At 47.4% G+C, this 22,443-nt stretch overlaps 1 protein-coding gene across 1 annotated transcript in view; it reads left to right on the plus strand.

Moving 5' to 3' along the window:
- The window catches only part of LOC119109373 (ammonium transporter Rh type A), a 34,372-nt gene that overhangs the window by 8,533 nt on the left and 3,396 nt on the right, over positions 1-22,443 (plus strand). Inside the window, exons 2-7 of the mRNA XM_037232990.1 lie at positions 13,645-13,828; positions 15,654-15,756; positions 17,312-17,359; positions 17,673-17,814; positions 21,502-21,665; positions 21,911-22,048. Coding sequence (XP_037088885.1) covers positions 13,645-13,828; positions 15,654-15,756; positions 17,312-17,359; positions 17,673-17,814; positions 21,502-21,665; positions 21,911-22,048 — 779 coding nt within the window. The remainder of the gene's footprint in view (positions 1-13,644; positions 13,829-15,653; positions 15,757-17,311; positions 17,360-17,672; positions 17,815-21,501; positions 21,666-21,910; positions 22,049-22,443) is intronic.

Raw genomic sequence — 22,443 nt, forward strand, 5'->3', positions numbered from 1 at the left:
CAGCCTGGGCTAGCAATGGCATCAGCACCGGCATCAGACTGGGCTAGCGGCGTCTATAGCACCGGCACCAGGCTGGGCTAGCAACGGCACCTGTCACCGGCACCACGCTTGGTTAGCGACGGTGACGGTCACCGACACCAGGCCGGACTAGCGACGGCGGAAGACACCACTGGGCTCTTCTGGTAAAGCGATCACATGTGAATTGGAGGGTGCAACATCCGCACCAAGCTGTTCGGAAGGATGAGCCGGAATGAAGTCTGGAACACAAACACTGATCTTTCCTCATTCTGTATTGCACTCTGTTCTGCCCTAATTTTCGACTGGTAATAAATATGAGTGAGAAACGCGGCTTTTGGGAGTTTTATCCACACCCTTCTGCACACTTCCTTCAATGCTTGTCATCCCTATAACAGTGTACAGACGAACGGAAGCCACTTGTTATGGATGAACGAAAGCCCGCTTTTCAAAAGGGCTGGCAGCATCGTGAGCTGACCCACGCACTGTCTCAGATTTCGTTTGCAGTTATCTATATGCTACCCTAAACATGTGCACCTAATTACCCCGTTCACCAGCCATCAAATCGCACTGGACAAATCTGCTGCATGTGGTAAAAGGCGGCATATTATTCTACCATGTACGGAGAACTGGATATTTTGTCGCGAACTACGCAACCCTAGTATCAAAGGCTCCGTTCTGTCTATTTTTATATAGCATTGATTTTGTTGCTTCTGCTTACAGTTCCGTCAGCATAGGCTAGTGAACTTCATGATGGATAACTCAAGCATTTGGCGTAGCCCAGCACGTCAGGTAAAACCAGCCTTCTATCTAGCGCAGGTGTTTCACATCACCTTCGCAAAGCTACCATTTATTGTGCTATCTGCTGGGACATTTCAGGTAATACTTGAAATAACACAGGCTCGCGGGCGTTTTCGATCGACACTGCTATTTGCCTTTGTCAAGCATTTTATGACCCCGGAAAGACATTAGGCATTTTAGGCAAGACTTAACTAAACTGGGCGTAAGTTGCATTATAAAAACCCATATGATCAATTGCATGCCAATGAATATATGCTTAACATAAAAAACAAGCTAAAATTTGCGGCGAACTCTTGGCCTCTATAATGCCTGCAATTATGTCAGGGCCTCCAGCTTAATAAAAACCGCATGCATATTATGTTTTGAGTACATTGTGTGAAGCCGTTATATGCTTGTTCGTTGAATAAACCATCAGTGCTGCTCGTTGTGGTTTCGCCTTATAGGATATAGTTAACTATACACATTCTTCACGCGTCAGCCGTGTGGCACTCAGCCTTTTCAAATGCACAGTTTATCTAAAATAAAAATAAAAATGTTTAGGAGGGCGCTTCGCGAAGGTGCCGGCAACCGCCGCGGCCAACCACGATCAGAAAGCCATGAGTTTGCCAGTGATATTTCTGAGCGGTTCTGGTTTCAAGAACGGGATCATCAGGTGGGCTTACCAGGCGGGGGCAAAAAGTGCGTACTATGTGTTTGTCTAGTGGCCACGATTCTGAGCCTTGTGGCGACAAGTAAACTGAGACAAGGGGCGAAGATTGTTAGTCCCACGCCTTAAACTTCTGACAAAGACGGCCATTTCGGTGCATTGGATCTGTTCCCGTCGCACAATTGAAAAAGGATGTGATCAGATGAAACAAACTCAACTGTTTCTGTCCCATGCCGTAACAGAAAGGGCTCTCACGAGATCAGTTGAGCTACGCCGGAACGAAACCAGGGGAGTGCAGGTGGGACTGAACATGATGCCAACACTACACATTACATGTGTCACTAATCTGACATCTGATTTATGATTGAAGATAATTTCAAACATTTGTTTGTAAAGCCCCATGAATATCATTGACTTTATTTATTTTCGTTATGCATATGGGTATATATCAATGTTGATACCAATATAAACATAATACGAATTAACATGACTCATAAATTTATGAACTCAGCGATTATGGTATGAAAAATCGAATTGCTTTTGATTCATCCAAATGTAATTTGTCCATGAATTTTGACACAATCCAGGCACGATAAATGGAAAGCAGCCAAAGGAAAGCTTTGTCCGTGCGACGTCCATTTCACGCCACCCTTGGCCGCTGTGTCTTTCAAGCAGGGCCAACAGGCTCATGAAGAGCAGCTTCAAGTCAGTGATGTTATCTGAGTAAACCATTAGTCACCCAGCACGGCCGTAAACCGACCTAAGCAGGCAGACGACGCTGGAAGGAACAGGGCTCTACACAGTTTGAGAAAAACTCAGGTACATACTCCCAGTGAACCTTGACGGCTCCGGACATCAAAGTCGCGCTCCGAACCAGCACGCTGGTGGAAACTCGCGCTCTTGGGTCCGCAAATTCTGCGTTACTGTCAAAGGCATCTCAATGCGAACTTTTGTATCAGTGCCGTGCCGGTTCTGGACAGCACAGGTTCAGTTCGTTCCCTGTCTAACACCTCCCATGCGTCCGACTGAGAGCCTACCAAAGCCCACTCGATACTTACCACAACTCACTCGATAGCTCACCACAGCCCAATCGATACCTTACCACAGCCCAATCGATAGCTTAGCACAGCCCGCTCGATAGCTCACCACAGCCCAATCAATACCTTACCACAGCCCAATCGATAACTTAGCACAGCCCGCTCGATAGCTCACCACAGCCCAATCAATACCTTACCACAGCCCAATCGATACCTTACCACAGTCCAATCGATAGCTTAGCACAGCCCGCTCGATAGCTCACCACAGCCCAATCAGTACCTTACCCCAGCCCAATCGATAGCTTAGCACAGCCCGCTCGATAGCTCACCACAGCCCAATCAATACCTTGCCACAGCCCAATCGATAGCTAAGCACAGTTGGCTCGTCAGCTTACCACAGCCCAATGGGCTTGTCTCCATTGATTTATGTGCGATCGCAGCGAATCAAACCAAAGCCTTTTTGAATGTTTTGAAAGCTGAACGCCGTGTGCCGTTGGACTCCACTCATCACCAGGAGGATGTCCGTCTTTTCTGGGCCAGGTGCCGTTGGACTCCTCTCATCACAAGAAGCATGTCCGTCTTTTCTGGGCCGGGTGCCGTTGGACTCCTCTCATCACAAGAAGCATGTCCGTCTTTTCTGCGCACCTCCATCTCGGTTGAGGACTAAACGGATGTTACCTTTTTTGGACATTTGCTTAGCACAACGTAACCGCTGGGAGATTTGTGCCTGGTGTAACCGGTGTAAAACCAGAGGAAGAAAGCTTTAAGGTATGGCGAAATAATTGCGTAACATAATTGATGGGCGGCCTCTGAAGCACGGATGGGGTGTCCTTTACATTTGAGGAGGTTTCAGTCCCCCTCTCCAAACTTTAAGAGGATGGGTGGAATCCCGGGAGAAACCAGTTCGCTGACGCAATTAAGGGTATCTTTGATCATTTTTAACTGTTTAGCTGCCCCTCCAGCAACTGTTTTTGCGAAACTACGCTCCTACCTCTAAAGCTCCTACCTCTAAAGCGAAATATCGTCAACGGTGACATCTCTTTCTCTCGCTTATAATGATTTGCTGTGGTGAAAGATTTCAGAGAACAAAAGCTTTTTGGCGTACCATCAGGGGCGCAGCTCAGCTTTGACGACGAGAGGCTGATTTTTACCAGAGAATTTCGGCCCCACTGGCAGTACCTACGCACTGCAAACAGACTGGCAGACCGCACAAATGTTATTGGGCACAGTTCCTAGCACATCGAAGAGTTATTGATGTTGGTTTGTCTTGGCCCATTAAAAAGAGTATTCTACATTTTTACCGGGTTTTCAACAGAGACAGCCGTCTTGGAGATCGTTCGGTGCAGTTAACGGTGCTGTTAACACTTAACACAGTTAACACTTGTTAACACAGTTAACACTGCTCAAGGCCTAAATCCATTTACTTTCTGGGCTACACGCACGTGAAAATGTGCGGACTTTTTCGAGGAAACTGTTTTAAGGTAGCCCAGGCATCCTTGACGCCATAATGCCATTCGAATCCTGTCATTCCATTAGCCATGCGGTAATCAAGGTTAGGAAATGTAAATGTGGAGCCACTCATATCTGGCGTTCGTGAGCACGACTTCCAAATATAACGACCGTCGTGCATGGCACGATTACGAAGTCAAACAATGACGTGATGTGGGGCCTATTTACTAAACAGAGAACTTGTGTTGCCTAAAGCAGCCTTTCCGCTTCAAAGTATACCAATAGGTGTACGTGAGCTAATATCGATGCTCCTTACTTAAATACATTTACATGTGAAACGTTTCTTTTACACAATTGTTTCCGTTGGGCACTATTCACTCGACTATCCGCTGGTCTTGTTACCGAATTACGTCTGTCGCGCCCTCGATGTCGCTGCCCTTGGTAGTATCTATGGGATTTAAGACCAAAATAATTTTTCCGACCACCAGGTTTCAGAATTACATGGGCGGTGTCGGGGTAAAAAACTGCGCGCGAGTTCTGACGGGAGATGCCATTGCGCCCCTGTACATCACGATTCGAAGCAAATCTACATGGTGATGATAATTTCAAGTGGTTTCTTACAACTTACAGTAACCCACATGTAGCAGTACAGTTAGCGACGGTAATTCATGCAACGATGTTGACTCCAGGCAAACTCACCAAGAGCGGAAGCTCTCCATGGAGTCTAAAGGCCACTTCGGAACTCCGTACACGAAGAACGCACAGCGCAGCAGCCTGACTACAGGTCAACTACAGGGTACTGTGGGATTTTGCCCATTTCGGTCATGTCATTTCATGTCACTGCTCCGCCTCTGTTCCGTATGTCACTCTTACTGCACCATTTATCCACGCCTCAAAGATGGAGCAAATGTTATGCACAACGCTTGGCATGAATGGTTATATGCTCATAGAACATGCAAAGGGGCACTCGCTAAGTGTTTCCTGATCACGGCACTCAGCCGGATCACGCAGTTCACTGGATAACCTTCACTACGATCTTCTCAGCTGACATCTGGGAAGTTGTATATGTCATGCAGTGCTTCGGCACGGTCTCGAGTGACAAGAAGGTCAGATTTGGCAAGTTACGCCGTGGACCTGTCGCCCTCAGTCGGTCAAAAGTCCAACATGGCCACACGGATACAGGACACAGACAGTTACCAGCAAGCATCGTATTCGGTAATCAGGCAAAACGAGGGCACCAACGACTGCCACGAGCGTCGCACCCTTCAGCATCGTATTGCATGTGGAGCATCGTATAACTCTGCGCCGCTGTTCTTGCTCTCAGATAAGAATCGCATGCATAACTTAAACACGGTGCAGTGACCCAGTTACTTTCTGCGTGTCTACACAAATGCACTGTTGATCAACTAAGTTTTGAATCGCCGGGTTTCACAGCTCTCAGAACCGTCACCGTCAGTCAGTAAAAAAATCCAGCATGGCCACGTGGACCAGAGGGATCGCAGTTGAACAGTTACCAGCAAACCTTGTATTCGGTAATCAGGCAAAACGACGGCACCGACGACTGCCACGAGCGCCGCACCCTCCAGCAGCGTATCGCATGTGGAGCACTGCATAACTGCGCCGCTATTCCTGCCCCAGATTAGGATCGCATGCATAACTTAAACACGGTGAAGTGGTCCAGAGGCCCCATTTCTTTTACGGGTCCGCGCAAATACACTGTTTATAGGCTAAGTTTTAATTCGCTTGGCTGGCCAGTTGGCTGCGACTAGCTGGGTAGAAAAGGTGCAATTTTGCCCTGATATCTCAAATACTGATAAACCTATCCGTACCAAATTCAAATCAAGCTTATCTTTAATTGTTTTTGTAAGTTGAGTTAGTTTTTAAAAGGTTTTATGTGAACCCACTTCACGTTTCTAGGCTGTGATCTTCAAGTCAAATGAGGTCAAACAATATCAAACCCTAGACTGGGACTCGAAGTGCGCTCGGACCTCACGAGATGAGGCTTGACCTCAAAACCACTTATAAGCGAAAGGTCACTGGTGACCTCAAAACCACTTATAAGCGAAAGGTCACTGGTTTTTTTTTACAAAGTTAGTGGCTTTATTTGAATTCTTGAGGGCAGCTTGACCAAAAACATTTGAAATTATGTTGATTTTTTTAGTTAACATTGGCGCCAAGTACTATCCTGGTTGGCATGTTGTTCAAATAAAAAGGTGAATCGAGGTTTACTTAGGTCAGCGATCTCCAATGCCATTCAAAAAGTCCTGGTAAGCAATTTATATGTTGCTGTGATCTAGAAATTCGAAATAAGCGTCAGGAAATGCTCTCAATGACACAAGTTTTAAATAAAAAACGGTCTGGTCTCCACCTTAACCTGACGTAAGTTTCTGACCCAAGGTCAAAGGAAGTAGTCGCAAGTCTCATATAAATTGTATATTGGACATGAAAACTCAAACTACTCATTCTAATGGTGACAAAGTAGCTAGGCCCTGAACCTCCTACGGTGTAAGTTTTGAGGGAAAATCGGCGCTCTGTGTGTCAAGAAATCGACTTAATCCGTCCAAGCACGAGCATGTTCAATACCCACCGGTCATTGGGTTCTACGGTCAAAACGTCATATGTCAGCTAGAGTGGGTGACTAAAACTCGGTAGGTGCACCCCATGCACTTCACACGATTGATCTGGCCCGTGATTTGTGGCCCATACCGTCAGGCGTAATCGAGGCCTTGCTGCGATTGACGTGGGATGGAGTGGTCGTACCCAAGTTTGCTCAGCCCTGCTAACAAGCGATGTTCATCTGCGTTCACTCTGCTTCACCCTTCGAAGTGCTCAAATGCTTTGAATTCCGTTTTGTTGTGCTACCGATTTAAAGTTACCACATTTTCTATACCTCGCATACATAATAACCAAAATCGTTTTCAATTGATGATGTTTCGGCTGTTATATTTCCTCTTTTAAAGGCGGGTCTCGTCTACCGCGACTGCTTCGCCTGCGCCACTCACTTCCAAAACATGTACAGTTTTCACTACGCCATCGTTTGAGTGCATCTCGGCAAAACTTCACCCAGTCACCCAGTCAGGTTGTCATGTCTGCAGCGGCTGGCGAACATCCCTTTTATCGCATGCCCTTCGACCCTTTTGACCACGAAACCACGAAATCTGACCATGTGGCTGATCATTTTCGTGGAACCGTGTCTTGAAGTCAGTTTATAAGGCAACACATGACCTCAGAATGCCTTGGTTCCAACAATAAGTTGACACACAAAATACGCTCCTTCTTTTGGCACATGCCCTGCAGCACAGCACTTTTCCTAGTCACTCGCCTGTCTGGCACTTTTTTTAAACGTGCCGATCGTTCAGAAGTCAAAGGGACTCAGCCCATGGATTTACCTGCATCTCTGTAAAACGTTGGATGCCATTCCGCATCACCGGCTCGCAACTGAAATATGACCAGCTCCAAAGAAAGCTGCTAGCCTCACATAGCTTGATGTTTACCGTCTACCACGAGCTACCCTGGTGCTCTGCACATTACTCCGGCTATCCGCGTACCTCCAACTGTCACTATCAAATGCATCGGCGCCGCCAGCTCTGACAGGCAACATGAGGGCCTAGTGCGACGCAAATACGGCGCAACTTTTTCATTATTTTTTTTTCAGTCTGGTGCGAATTTACGGACTATCTTATTTGGAAACATTAAGCACTGTTGAGACAAGAAAACGGAAAAAGTTACACCAGTCTGATACGTTTCTCCTGCAACGTGTCGCTCATTACATATATTTTTAAAAGACTTGATGCCAACCCTTTGAATGAATGGATTTCTGGCATCAGAGCTCACGCTAGGCAGCGCTTTTTGTGCGGGCTCTGCCACCTGTCATTCGATCGCGCAATTCTAGGCGACGGCAGGATTCAGTGGCGAGAGTTTAGCGTGTCGCAGTGCTCGGCACGGTCCGTCCTGCCCTCAGATGTCAACTGACCTTTAGCGCGACCGCTGCCACCGGTCGCAGGCCATACCTGCCAACAAAGGCAAATAGCGAGCGCCTCAAGCGACTCGAACCCCCGCCACAGGTGGCTGATTCGGAACGTAGGCGCTCCAACCCACTGAGCCACCGGGACGGGCAAGGAAAAAAATGAATCGCACACTGATTTATTTGATCTCCCCTGCATCATCATAATGTGGGCAGATACGGGTGTTCATGTTAACACGGATGGATGTTGATGTGACCTTTGAGTTGGTTTAGCGCTTCTGCCCTGCCATATGTCACGAACCACCAGCCCCGGTGCATTTGGCGTTGGAATGACACTCGCTTGTGATCTACTGCCGTTACGACCGCCGCGGGCGCAGTCGCAGTCGCTTGCTGGGAAAGTCACGTGAGGCAAGAGGCAATCAAAGCACTTACACGAGGCTGCCAGCCGGGAGACAGGTCAGGACGAGGAGCTCCGGCGCCTCGTTCGACAGCGGAAGCGGCGTGCCAGTGAATGTAGTGCTTTAAAGGGGAAGGTCCATATTTGTATGGGGCTTTGAACTGAGATGTCTATTTTTGAACATCCTTTAATGCGGCTCACAGCCCCGCCCGTCCACAAGACATGAAACCGTCTGGTTTCTGAGTTTGATGCCCGCAAACTTATGCAAACTATTTCGCGCATACTATTTCAAGGTCATCCAGACATATATGATGCCATAGAAGTGTCATACGCTAGTGCCACTTAATCAGCTGTGCGGTGTTCAAGGCCAAGGAAATGCTATGATCGACCTATTCGTGTCTGGCGAATAGTCGTGTGTCAGAAACCGTACGTGAGCACGACTTTTGGCATCAACGGGCTTCAGTCGGCCCTGAATGAAGGCGACGCTTTGCATGCAAGTTTCACAAACGACTGGCTGTTTGGATACTTGGATTTGAGCCCTTTCGACTAGAAGTGATCATTTCAGGGCTGTGGGATGAAGGAGAATAGATAACGGTGGGGCAGGACTGCATGCGTATGGGAGGACAACCGCTGAGCCTTAGCCCGGGCAGAGACCCCTAGCAGTGTGTGCCTAATGCCCGGTCGGGGCCTCCCTCCCCAGCAGCCTCTCGGCCCACCCGTGGCTGACGCACGCACCCCGCCCCGGATGAACGCAGCATCGCGAGGATTCATGATAGAGTAAGGAGAGAGGATCAGAGAGTCGGATCTCGGACACAAATCTTATTTTTTAGTATGTCGCACAGGAACCTGGGCTCTGGTTCGAGTCATCACGGAAATAAGACTGTGAATTGAATAAGTTAAAAATGGCAAGTTGATGGACTACAGGCGAGTCAGCCCGTCCGCTTTAGTGGCAATTCCGACGCGTTCAGTTTGGCGACGACTGACGCACAACGACTTTCCATGACGCACTAAAGCGATGATAATGAGAAACGTATTGACTTGGAAGTGAGAGTGTGTGGTCCGTAGCCGCCTTTTACACTTAGCAAATTAAAAGTCACAAGTGGGCTTATTTGATCATATCTAATACTTGCCACGCTTCTATTAATGTGGAACATTCCTTTAAAGAGAATTTTCCACATTTTGAGAAATTGAAGCCAGCTCCATGTGACGAACTAAACTCGGTTGTACTTATTGGCGTACTTTTAAGCGGAAAACAGCACTTAAAACAACAAAAATTTTCTTTTTAGTAGACGTGCTCTTCAATACGTCATTGTTTGATTGTATCATAGAACGTTCGTGTGACTTTGAGGTGATATCAAATTAGCCGTGCGAAATTGCCACCGTAGTACTTGTAGTAATTCAAACTCACCGAGAGACGGCAGTGGTTGTGCCGGAATGTGTTTGCTGAGCTAAATATTATTATTTCTCGTGTTTTGGTCCTTTATCGTGGTAAGATTTCCTATCTTTCACTGAGTTTAAGACGTTTCCATGTATTCACACACTCACTTATTGCGTTATTACTTTGTTATCCGATTGAAAGTCTTATCTCCGTAAAAACTAGCATCTAGTAGGAGATCTGGTCCAGCCTTTTATCTGCTCTGGCACAAAACGAGATTTGTAATTCACGGGTGTACAGCTTGCTGAGCATGTTCGAGAGCCAGTTGATTTATCCATTATCCTTGGATTCATAATTGGATTTATATCCATTATATTTAATTCATTATATTTGGAAATCATGCTCGCGAGTGCCAGATATGAGCGGCTCCCAGTTCTCGCCCCACCTTCCCTGTGTCCGTGTCGCTCCGCCTTGTGGCGCCAATGATGGAGAGCCCCAGCGCGCCATCCGGGGCTGAACAGTGTGCCGCCCATGGGCGTAGGAACGGGGGGGGGGGGCAGGGGGGCCATGCCCCCCTCCCCCACTTTTCAAGCTGGGGGGTCTGCAATGTTAGCTGCCCCCCCCCCCCACACTTTTCAGATTAAGTTTGCGTTTTGCTGATTTTTGCACTGCATTAAACATGCATGCCGATTTACCTAGTTCACTAGCCATCTCCCTTAAGATACGTCATCTTTCTCGTTTGCTATTGGCCATCACTTAGTATTACGGCCGCAAGGCCGACGCTGCCCGGTCTGGAGACTGCAACACCGGGCGGCGAGGCTGCTATTGCTATGACTTGCGAGCACGCATGTTCAACACCATATTGCGTAGTTTTTTTATTATAAATCAGCTTTGACAGGATCTTGCGCATTATACGACGAACATGGGCTAGCCATGTTAATGCAAACTATGAACCCATTTCATCTACAATCTACAGTCAGGGAGAATTAAATATCTCTGAAGAACACAGAAAAACATGGAACTGGAGTCTATGTGAAAACTATCTGACTGCCTGCGGTGATCAGGGATGTTGTTGCGTACGTGAGGGTTCCTGTGCTGACCCGGGGCTAACTGCGCGCATCAGAAGGCCTCCCGTGTCAGAGATGGGAACAATGTGATGTGATATATCCTTCTAATAACCTCTGGATGGACCAGGAGGTCCCGCCCCGTGCCACCAGAATGAAAGCCAGAAGACAGTTCACGATGGGACGGTATAGCCCTTCAGCCCTTACCGGAAACGGTAATGTACCCCTGGTCTTCTACTCAAGAGGCCCCTTGCCCAGAAGGAAATAAGGGGTCTCATTATTGCTGGGTAAAGGGGTGTCTCATTATGGTTCAGTAACGTGGGCCAAAGTAAGCTTAAAAAACAAACAGAGTCATGCTTTGTTTGCCTGAGACCGTTCGTTTATTTCAGAACGTACTATTGAAACAAAATACATCAAAATGCTTGAACATGCCTCCCGCAACCTCGAGAGCAAGGACAGGAATGGTCTGGGTTGCAACTTCCGTAAAACCGATGAGGTTCGGCCACTGCAAGCGGCACCAGACAGCGGGCGTCGTGTCAGTCTGTCTTCTGGACAGATAAATATCTGCGGAAACACGAAAAATAGAGATTTTACCTTCACTTTTCCAGTTCAACCAACAGATTCCAGCCCCACTTCGCGGTGCTTTAGGAACCAATCCGTTCTTTTCATCAATCTAAAAATTGCACGCGTGAAATATACCCTCAGACTGCCTTCTAAATACAATATCTGACGTCATGAAGCGTCCAAGGATACTTTCTCAGAAGCGTCATCATTTTCGTCCACCCGTTGGCCACAACTTGATACTAGCTGCTAGGCCGACGCTGCGCGGCCTAGGAGACTGTAACGCCTGGGGGCAAGGCTTGCGTTTCTAAATTTTTCGAGCGCGCATGCTCAAAATTACGCCACATTACTTGCATAACTAAATAATTAAAGAGTCTAAAGGCAATCATTTCAGAAACGTCGTCATTTTCATCCACAGGTGGGCCACGGCTAAATGTTAGCTACTGGACTAACGCTCCGCGGACTATGGAAACTGCAACACCTGGTGTCGGGGTTTTTGTTCCTAAGATTTGCGAGCGAGCATGTTAAAAAAGACACGTTACATGAATTGTATCACTAATCGATTCTGACTGAATGGTGAACATTTGCAGGCAAACATGGCTTGGCCATATTAATACACGGTTTTGACCACTCGATTTGCAACCAAATTATCGTCTTCAAATTTGGATCAAACATATCGATCTACAATCTATGTTCGCGATGTCCTCAGTGTCTGTACAACCCAGATAAAAAAAATTGGCAAAGCTTCTGAATTCTATCGGTTTAGAAAGAGTAAGCTAACCATTGTAAGTTAAGAGCGCCGGTGATTTCTTCCATGCAGTCGTTCAACGCCTGATCTGCAGCTTATTGACCTTAAAATCCAAACAGAATTGAGCTCACGGTAGCGCCTGGTTTTTGTTCTGGTTAGGAGGTAAAAATAACAATAAAACGAAGAAAATCGTGTCACTTGTTAATAAGTAAGCCATATTCGGGGATTTGGGGGGGGGGCGACCATAAGCTGGGCTTTTGTCAACCTTGTGTTTCCTCCTGGCAAGGCTCTGGCTACGCCCCTGCCTACACACAAAAGCAGATCAAGTCACGTACGTTGCATGATGGGCAAGGTAGATAGCTTCCCGGAGGTTATTTTTCTGCGATGGTGTGGTATAAGGGAAGATATTTCGGGAAAGCACTGTTGCGGGTGTCCAACACATGATTCATACACCATGTAGAAGTACCGCTGATCCAAAAGTGTGCAACAAAGTAGCCACACGATCAGCTCGCAGTCAGTCATGCGGGAGACATCCGGGCCAGGGCAGTGACCACCGACAGCAGACAGGAGCAGTGACCAGATGAGGAACATATGACAGGTGGGCCTTAACATGTGGATTGGTTCTTACAAGGGAATCTCCAGTTTTATGGATTTTGTCACATTGTTTCTAACAGTTTTAAGCTTCCGAATTTGTTTTCGCCTAAAATGCTGCGACAATTATTACGTCTTGAAAAGCAGCCAGCAAAATGAAGGCGCATGAAAAACCTGGCACACTGTGAGCCATTGATCCACTTTCAATATTCTCACCAACCTATTTCCATGCCGTATTTTGGCATCTACACTGCGCAGGCAAATGCTTCCTTAATACCCAAAATACCTACCCGCTCGTGCAATTTCGCCTCCCCATGAAAGACAACATTAAAATGAACGAATAACCTAGGAAAGCTGGATAGCCTTACTTGCCAAATGACAGATGAGTCGAATAGGCAAGATTTTGCGCCAGTGATAAACAGCTCTAGATGCATGATGCTAGATGCTAGATGCATAACAGCCATGACATTTGAATAATGAGCGATAACAATCTCCATACCTACGCCCCCCTCTGCCCCCCCCCCCCCCCCGGCCATCGGGCTTCGCTTTCCAGAAAAAGTTCCTGAAGTACGCCCTGAGCTTGCCCCCTCCCCCACTTTTTGAAATGTTCCTACGTCTATGGTGCTGCCTGTACCTCGGAGATAGTGATGCGGCCACAGCGTATGATGTGGCACAGTGGTAACACGCTCCGGGTCACTTTGTCACACGCAAACAGAGGCCATGTGTCCTGGCGCGTGGACCTAAAGCTGGAGAACGGTAACTCCGCTCCGCTCCCACAGCTGTTGGGATTGTGCTTGTTACGGGTAAAATATTTAAGTAAATTGACCGACGGGGATTTTTTTATTTCTCCTATGGTGCAAGCCACCGAGTAAAAACTATATGCACATTCGTACATTCACGAAAACTCACGCGGGTTTTGTATACAATCGGCCTTATGATGGAACCAATGTTGTTGCAGCCCGCGACGCTTGTCCTTACCTTGAATTTCTATTGCAGTGTTCCAGGACGTGCACATCATGATCTTCATCGGCTTTGGCTTCCTGATGACGTTTCTGAAGCGATACGGTCTCAGCTCTGTGAGTCTCAACTTTCTGATAGCCGCGCTGGTGCTGGAGTGGGCTATCCTGGTGAACGGCTTCTTCCACCTGCACCACGGTCTCATCGAAGTCGACATCATCAGGCGAGACGCAAGCATGAGTCAGAGTAGAAGTCGAGCAGCCAGCTGGAGTCGAGTCGCTGGTTATGATCAACCGGGGAGTTGATTTATATTGTATTGTTTGATGCTCCTGTTAAATTTCTTTTGTGACGACTCGACAGAAAACATCCTCATTTTAATTGCCTAGTTTTTAATTATTTAATTTCTAGTCTTATTTAGACTGTCAAACCGTTCCGAACTTAGATTGCGTCGCTCACCCAACATTAGCGGCCGCCGACATTGGCTCCAAGTTCAGCCGAGGCGCTTTGGCGTCGCCTTTGTGCATCACCCGATCATCAGGCGGCAGTCACTGAAGCCTGTGTGCCTGCATGTGTACGTGCCCATGTGCATGCGACGGCATTGCTCGACCGCATTACTTCGAACATGACCGACGCAGACATTTGGTGTAAATGCCGCCTTCCTGCCCCGCCTCCGGACACCCATCACCCTGCCTCTGAGTCATCTGAGTCATCGCAGGAGCTGCCCGGCACGGCCATGGGACGTCGAATAACGTCCGGAGCAGCGATCGCCCCGGCGCTGCCGACCATGCCGGCTCCATCTCGGCCCGCTAATAGCCACGCCAGCAGCAATCACAGAGTCGCTGTCGACGATGCCCGGCCCGGCTTCACCGGACCGTTAACACGCGCTCGGGCGGGTGGGGGTCAAACTGACCCCCCCCCGAAGGTTTTTTTGAAATGGTTTCTGAACGGCGCGGCATAGCCCTGCCAAATTTTGCATAGCTGTATACAATTGAATAGCAAATCGTTTGTCATAACAATCTTAGATGTACCTCGTAAGGTCGCTGACCTATGGCAGGTCAAAGTCAGGCCATGGTTTCAGCAAAGGCAATTTCTAGGGAATCGTTCAATCTGATGCAACAACGGAGTGTTAGACGAAGCCATGCATCTCTGAGATGCTTTCTTAGGCACCACAAATATTGGATGAGCAAATTACGTTGACCTAAGGTCAGGTATGAAGGTCAGACCAAGGTCAAAACCAACCTGATTTATTACTCTAGCGCTTGCTGTATGGGATAGTTTCTGGTGCTCATTTTGAATTTATTGATAGCAGGAACCTCATTATGCATCCTCCATTGACTTCTTAAAGGTCAGAACAGGTCATTGACTTAAGATGACCCGGGTCGACCTTTTGTTCTAGGAGCATACTGCTTAGCGTAATCTTTGTCGCTTATTCAGATGAAAAACTCAGAACAGTTTTGCATTATTTTGGCCACCATGAGCTCCAAAAGGTCAAAAAAGGTCCTTGACCTCCAATGGGCTTGTGATTTTTTGCTTAGAAACAGTTGCCTAGGTTCTGGGGGCACTTTGCGGACCAACCTGGAATTTGACCTTGTTTGACCTTATTTGACATGAAGAGCATGACCTAGGAAACTCAAACTTTGCCCTCAGTGAGCCCACATACAGGCCAAGACACCCTGTAAATTTGGTGTCTCTAGCTTTCTTAGTTCTAGAGATCTCAGGGGGGGGGGGCAAATTGACCCCCATTCGAACGAACGGCATCTAGCCGGCCACCCGGGCGCACGTTAATGGCGCCCCAGACAGGAGCCACCGGATCAGCTCTCTGACTGTTGGAGACAGAATTCTGTCCTGTGCCATTCTACCAACAGCAATCCTACGTAGGAAAAGGAACGAGGCCTCCGTCATGATGCATACTTCATGTTTTATTTCATGCATTCGCAGTTTAGTACGATGAAAAACATGGTAGGAATGAATGAATAACGCATATGTGATAAATATAGTCTCTTCGTTGTCCAGGGCCACCTCTGAACACTTACACAGCTTCTTTTTAGCCTGCTGAGTGCGGACTTCACGGCTGCGGCCGTACTCATATCGTTTGGAGTCGTTCTGGGGAAGACCTCTCCCTCGCAGCTCATAGTAATGGCGCTTTTTGAGGTGAGATGCTTCAGCGGTCACGCTTGGCCCACTCTCTCGATCTGACACCAGCACTGCTGCTGTCTTATGACAGGTCGCGTGCCTGAAGGTGAAAACACCAGTCGTTTGGATTGGTTTTGGCACTCAGTCTAGTCAAAGGCAGTGTGTACCACGCATCATTATGAGGTCTGTGTCGTAGATATTGGAAAAGGAAGTGCCATATTTGTTTCTGCAAAAATAAGTATAGTTTTATGTCATGTTCTAATTCAACAGTAAGCCTTCTTGCTCATCAATTAAAGACACGCTGTACGCTTTTGCGGCTATCTTCAGGGAAATATCCTTAGAAGTTATTGCTGTGCTTTTGAGGTGAGCATTCAAGGCGGTTCGGTGGTGTGAAAAGCAGACATAGAAACAGATTATTCCGAAATTACTTCGTGCTCCTAGCCTGGTATGGCAAGTAGCATGCAGTTAGGTAAGTCCAGTTAGGCGCCTGAGCTTCCAGTGAGGCTCCTAGAAGGCAGTGCTCATCTGCGTCAAGAAGAAACCAAGAAGGATAAAACGTCTGTTAGCTTTAGCGCTGTGATTTAAGCCTTACAAAATCGTTTGCTGTTCTTTTGTACACTTTGTGCGTGCGCATTCCATCTTTGAGTTTGCCTCATAAGAAGTTGATGGAGTTCTTTGGCGTTCGGCATTGCGTGTTGTATATCCACATAAAAACCCGTTTTTATCCATATCATAATAACCCACATACTACCCCACATCATAATAACCCACATACTACCCCACATCATAATAACCCGCATATCACCCCACATCATAATAACTCACATACTACCCCACATGATATAAACCCACATACGGTCCCACATCATAATAACCCACATACTACCCCACATCATAATAACCCACATACTACCCCACATGATATAAACTCACACACTACCCCACATCATAATAACCCACATACTACCTCACATAATAATAGCCCACATAGTACCCCACATCACAATAACCCACATACTACTCCACATGATACAAACTTACATATTACCCCACATCATGATAAGATATCAAGAGTGATGTCAACGCATCCATACTCAACCCAACACCATAAATAACAGGTACCGAAAGCCGTATCACCAATGTGCCGACAAATAAAATGAAAACCTTTTTGCATCTTGTTCAAATACATCACAAACGTCAAGTACACCCGGGCCTTACAAGACCAAAACCTAAAATATATTTCCTCATGTCAAAGGTAAGATTTTCTTGGAAGCAGCAGAATATCTCGGTGGAAGTTGCAGCGCAGTAACACCAATTAGCTTGCTCTGCGACTGCCCTCGACTGGTTAGTTTTTCCTACTTCGATGCCTTCCAGTGCCCTTTCGGATGACTTCATAACCAGCCTTGATTTGTCATGACATTGCGCAAGGTTACCAGCACTATACAAAAGAACACCAATATATAACGCCGCTGCCTTAGTCAGGATATAACGTAAAATTACACACAACACACATGTGACTGACACTGGTATGCTTAATCCTATTGTTTATGCTTCTCGATCAACTATTTTGCAGGTTCCCGTTTTCGTCATCAACGAGGTTATCGGCCGCAAATATCTGATTGTGAGTTAAGCTGCAGAAGTCGGGTTTTGTTTGTTCTTTTGTTGGAATGATCTTGAGCCTCCATGTTTGTGTATGAAATGCGGAATTATAAACATATTGAGCGATCAAATTGTACAAAATAAGACGAATTGCATACCATTTTGGATCGCCTTAATATGTCTTACTTGTATTTTTATTCGGTTCAGCGATAAAAAATTGCCGCTCTTGAATCTTTTCACAGTGACAAATTGTTTGCAATGACGCTGTATAAGTGACTGTTATTTGTGGGACATTTCATGAGTGGCCTGCATCATAAATACATCGTGTCTTCCAGGTATCTGATATGGGTGACTCTATGTTCGTTCATGCGTTTGGGGCGTACTTCGGGCTGGCAGTCAGCTTTGTGCTGTACCGAAAGGATAGCAACAGCTCCAACGCCGGCTCCAACTCCGTGTCCGACCTTTTCTCCATGATCGGTGAGCGCATTTCAGGCGGCCCGTCTAGAACTGCCCGACACTGAGTGATGCCTTGTGCTCTCAGGGTACAGACCGGCCGAATCTGAGTAGTTTTCTTCAGTTCTTGGAATTCGGTTCTGTAAACTGGCCACGAACTTTGGTGATTGGGTGTTCTGTAGCTTATGGAGGACATCTGACTCTGTGTCGGGCTGGGCTTAGGAAATATGCATTGGTAATGCTGATGGCCCAGTGCGGTTTCAATTGTGGAAGTGCTGTCTGTGACATGTCCGTGCCGTTCGAAGCACTCTTGAGCAGTCCGCATATTGCTAATAGGAGGGTGGAGGTGACCTTTGCTGGCGGGACTTTTGGTCGAAAACAGAGGAAAGTTGGCCTAGTACAACTAACTATTCTCGAGCAAATGTCTTCGTACTATGGGAATAAGTCACGCTAAGCCTGGCTAGTGTAGGCGTTCGTGTACTAATAAACGCGCTCAATGTGGATTATGACGTCATTTACCAGCTTGTCGATGAGATCCAGCGGCCTGCAAGATAAGCTGTTCTGCGCGAGAGACGACCAGTAGCTAGCACACAACACGCGTTGTCTGACGTCAGCTAGTGAGTCAGCAAATGTTCAATCGCCAACTCGGCTTTACGTTATCCGGTAGTGTTCGGCTGATGCGGTCGTCTGTGATTACTGCCTGTGTGATTAAAAAGATTTCGCTCCACCGTAACGTTTTTTTATTGTGTTGTGACTACAACAACCAGAAAATATCAGCTCCAAAAGGCAGCTCATGATGCATATACTACTCTGTTGTACCCGCCAGTCGTAGGGCTGAGACAACATCATATTTTTTGCAAAATTCCTACAAAATTCCTAGTTGGTCGGCCACTGTCACTGCAGACATAGAGATACCAGTCATCCAGCCATCCCAAACAGTTGGTCAGTGATGTGTGTCAGTGATGATGTGTCAGTGTGTCAGTGTGTCAGTGATGTGTCAGCCAGGTCAGTGATGGTCGCGGGGTCCGATACCATTGACCCCGCGGCGGGTTGTTCGGCTGGGCCGATCCCTTCAAAACAAGTTTGCGGTGGCAGCGGGCTATCTCGCTGCGATTTCCCGATTATGTTGCGGCGCGTTTTAGTGGGGTCGATAAGACGGAAGTGGTTGCTGCTGTTGCAACAGCACGTGAAGCCCTCATTATTTCGTGTCGGACTTGCCACTGCGGAGATATCCACCTGAATCGGGTTAAATATTGCACTAAGTGCTTAGCTATTGTAACAGTGTAATTTGAATTGAATTTAAATTGGCAACTTCTCATCGGTTGTTGAAATAATAAATATAGCGTTCTGACTGACAGCAAAGAAAACGTTCTGGTGTGAAGATGACCTGCTTCTAAAGCAAATGATGTGACGGGCATTGTGGATTCACATTTTGTTGTGTGACGTACTTGCTATGCATCCCGAGAGGCACTCTAAACAGACTTGTGTTCGATTTCGCTTCGACAGTCAACTCTGACTGTGACTTTTAAGGGAGTGCGTCTAGTCAAGTTAAGATTTTTGACTGTGCACGTAGGATGGTAGGGAATTCGATTTACAAATGTTGGTGTCATTGGTTTCTACAAATTCGCCTCCACGGACGAGATACTGTTACAGCCCCCAAATTTTCGTTGGTCTGTATGGAAGAATAAAGTTGTCGGGTAGCCCCTAAGCGCTGTTCACTACCCAACACATCGACGTCATTGAGAAGGCATTGTTAACTCTAGCCAAAGTTTTTTCAAGGATGTCGCTTGTCAGCGCTAACAGCAGCTTGCAAACGCGGCGATGATGGAGCCATTACGTCGATGGTTCTTTTTTTTTGCTTTCATTCAGCGAAAGGCTGCGAGCGTACGGGCTCAGACGTTTGGTACGGCTGTTCAGCTGATACCAATTCATGTTGGTCTACTATATACTGAGATGTGGAACAAGTATTGTGTCGTGTCAATGGGCTGCACGGGGCTCTAGGAAAATGTGATTTTTCTACGTTGCTTAGCAACCAAAATAATGGCCATGTCTCTATCGGGCAGTTATTCGTCACATATAAGCCAGTTCATTTGTAATTTCCTGCCCGCTGATTGGTGTATCTTTTAGGATTGCATTTGTTCACGCACAACCATCGATGGGATCGATACAAATAAGTAGATCAAATTTGTTGCAAGACCCAAATGCATACTTAGTAACCAAAATTAAGCATAGATAATTGCCAAAGTCCCCTCAGTCGTGTATTGAGAAAACCTAAAACATTACACACACTCCTTCTAAGTATGCAGGGCTTATTCCGACTTTGACTTTACCTGACTTTTACGAGTCGCAGTTTGCAGTGCGCATCACTCCGTTGCCTAAAAGTCAATGGTGTCAGTTTTGACTCTGGGGCCTTGCCTCAGTCCAGTATACTCAATTTTAGAGTCATCTGGAAATGAGCTTATTCCAACTGTTTGAGTGCATACACTGTCTGTCTGGATCCATTTTCATTCGTTTATGTTACATGTTAAGCAGTCAGACACCAGTAACCTATACACAGAAACCTATGGTATCATAAGCACATAAAACATGGTTTTTAGCAGTCAGTAGAACGCACCTGTGTAACTACTAGCATGAGTCATGCGTCCAAATTAAGTGTGCTGCCTAGTTGGCATGATACAAAGCAAAGTCCATCAACTGATGGTTGCAAACAGACAAGACAGTAGCAGAAGCCTTATTTCTCGTAGAAAAACCGAAAGAATGGAGAGGTGGCTGCGATTTGTAATACAATGCCTCCATTCTTGTGGTTTTTCTGCGAGGAATAAAGTTTTTACTACTGTATGCATAATGTTTCTCGCAAATGCACTTTACAATTTACGTAATTGCTGCAAACTGTTAAGCAACAGTCATTCGTTCAGAACTAGCCTTATAAGTGGACCAGGGAAGCATCAAAGGAAGGAAAAAGGAGCGTTTCAGTGTTCGTCATTTGCATCGATGAAGAACGACGAGCAACGACTCCCAGTAAAGCCACAGTAAAACTATCGCCCTGACCACATCTTCGTATGGCAACTGAAGTCGAGTCGACCCTCACTCTGGTTGCCGTAGTTGGCTCAACTATGACTCAGAATCCACAAAGCTTGCAAGGGAGTTGCTCCAGATTTACTTAGCCAAATTCTAACCGGCCCGGAGTTGACTCTGACTCAGTCATTCCGTTCAAGTCTGTCAACATGTTGCAGGGGTTAAAACTGACCCAGATGAGGCAGCGCGTATTATTTCGGCAAATAACTACTGAATCGAGCAGCCTCTTCACTGCACTTTAGTGGCTAAATCGCATACTCACACACCGGCAGTTCGAGTCTCGGCCGTAGACCCCTCAGTCCAGCGAGTCTCGGCTGTAGACCCTTCATTCCAGCGAGTCTCGGCCGTAGACTCCTCAGTCCAGCGAGTCTCGACTGTAGACCCCTCAGTCCAGCGAGTCTCGGCCGTAGACCCCTCAGTCCAGCGAGTCTCGGCTGTAGGACCCCTCAGCCCAGCTAGTCTCGGCCGTAGACCCCTCAGTCCAGCGAGTCTCGGCCGTAGACCCCTCAGTCAGCTAGTCTCGGCCGTAGACCGCTCAGTCCAGCGAGTCTCGGCTGTATACCCCTCAGTCCAGACACCGTCCCGTTCCTGGCGCCCTGGGTTAGAGCTGAGCCATGTGGTGCCCGTCTGCGGCAGGAACGCTGTTCCTATGGTGCTTCTGGCCCAGTTTCAACTCGGCGCTGGCCGTCAGCGATGACCAGCACCGCGGCATCATCAACACATACCTCTCGCTGGCCGCCAGCTGCGTCGTCTCCTTCGCTGTCTCTGCGCTCATGAGCAAGGAGGGGAAAACCACCATGGTGAGGGAGCAGAGCGCGGCGCCGCAACGCCTGGTGTTGGCCGTGTAGACCACTGACCCAGCAGGTCAGCAAAGTCTTCCGTAGTCTTCAGATCGACAGCTTTTTAGCAGCTAAGTGCTGTTAAAGGAAAATGTTTACAACTACCTATATTCCGCTCTTAGTCGCGTCTCAGCGCCGCTTGCCGCCACATAGATCTGGTGCTCACCCGGCCACCGTAACCCACGCCTGGCCCGGCCGTCCCGCAGGAGCACGTGCAGAACGCCACGCTGGCGGGGGGCGTGGCGATCGGCACGGCCGCTGACATGGTGGTCCGTCCATACGGCGCCCTCCTGGTGGGCTCCATCGCTGGGGCGATCTCCGTTCTCGGATACGAGGTGTTCACGGTACGTCCCTGGATGCGAGATATTTATGGTGCGTCCCCGAATGCGAGGTGTTCGCGATCCGTCCTCGGATACAAAGTGTCGGAGACAAGGTCGTTCTCAGCTGCGAAGTGTCCAGCAGTACATGCTCGTATGCGAGATATTCACGGTTTGTTCTCGGATTCGGGGTGTTCACAGCGTGTGCTCGGATTCAGGGTGTTCACAGCGTGTGCTCGGATTCGGGGTGTTCACAGCGTGTGCTCGGATTCGGGGTGTTCACAGCGTGATTAGGATTATTTTGGCGATTTTGATGTATTTTGGCACGTAAAGCATCGGTTTACGACGATCAGGCTAAATTCAGTACAAAATACCGGCAGTTCAGGCTAACTGACAACAATAGTATATTCCAGAGTAAACCA

This window comes from Pollicipes pollicipes, unplaced genomic scaffold (assembly GCF_011947565.3).
Source record: "Pollicipes pollicipes isolate AB1234 unplaced genomic scaffold, Ppol_2.1 Scaffold_2555;HRSCAF=2994_pilon_pilon_pilon, whole genome shotgun sequence".
NCBI lineage: Eukaryota > Metazoa > Arthropoda > Thecostraca > Pollicipedomorpha > Pollicipedidae > Pollicipes > Pollicipes pollicipes.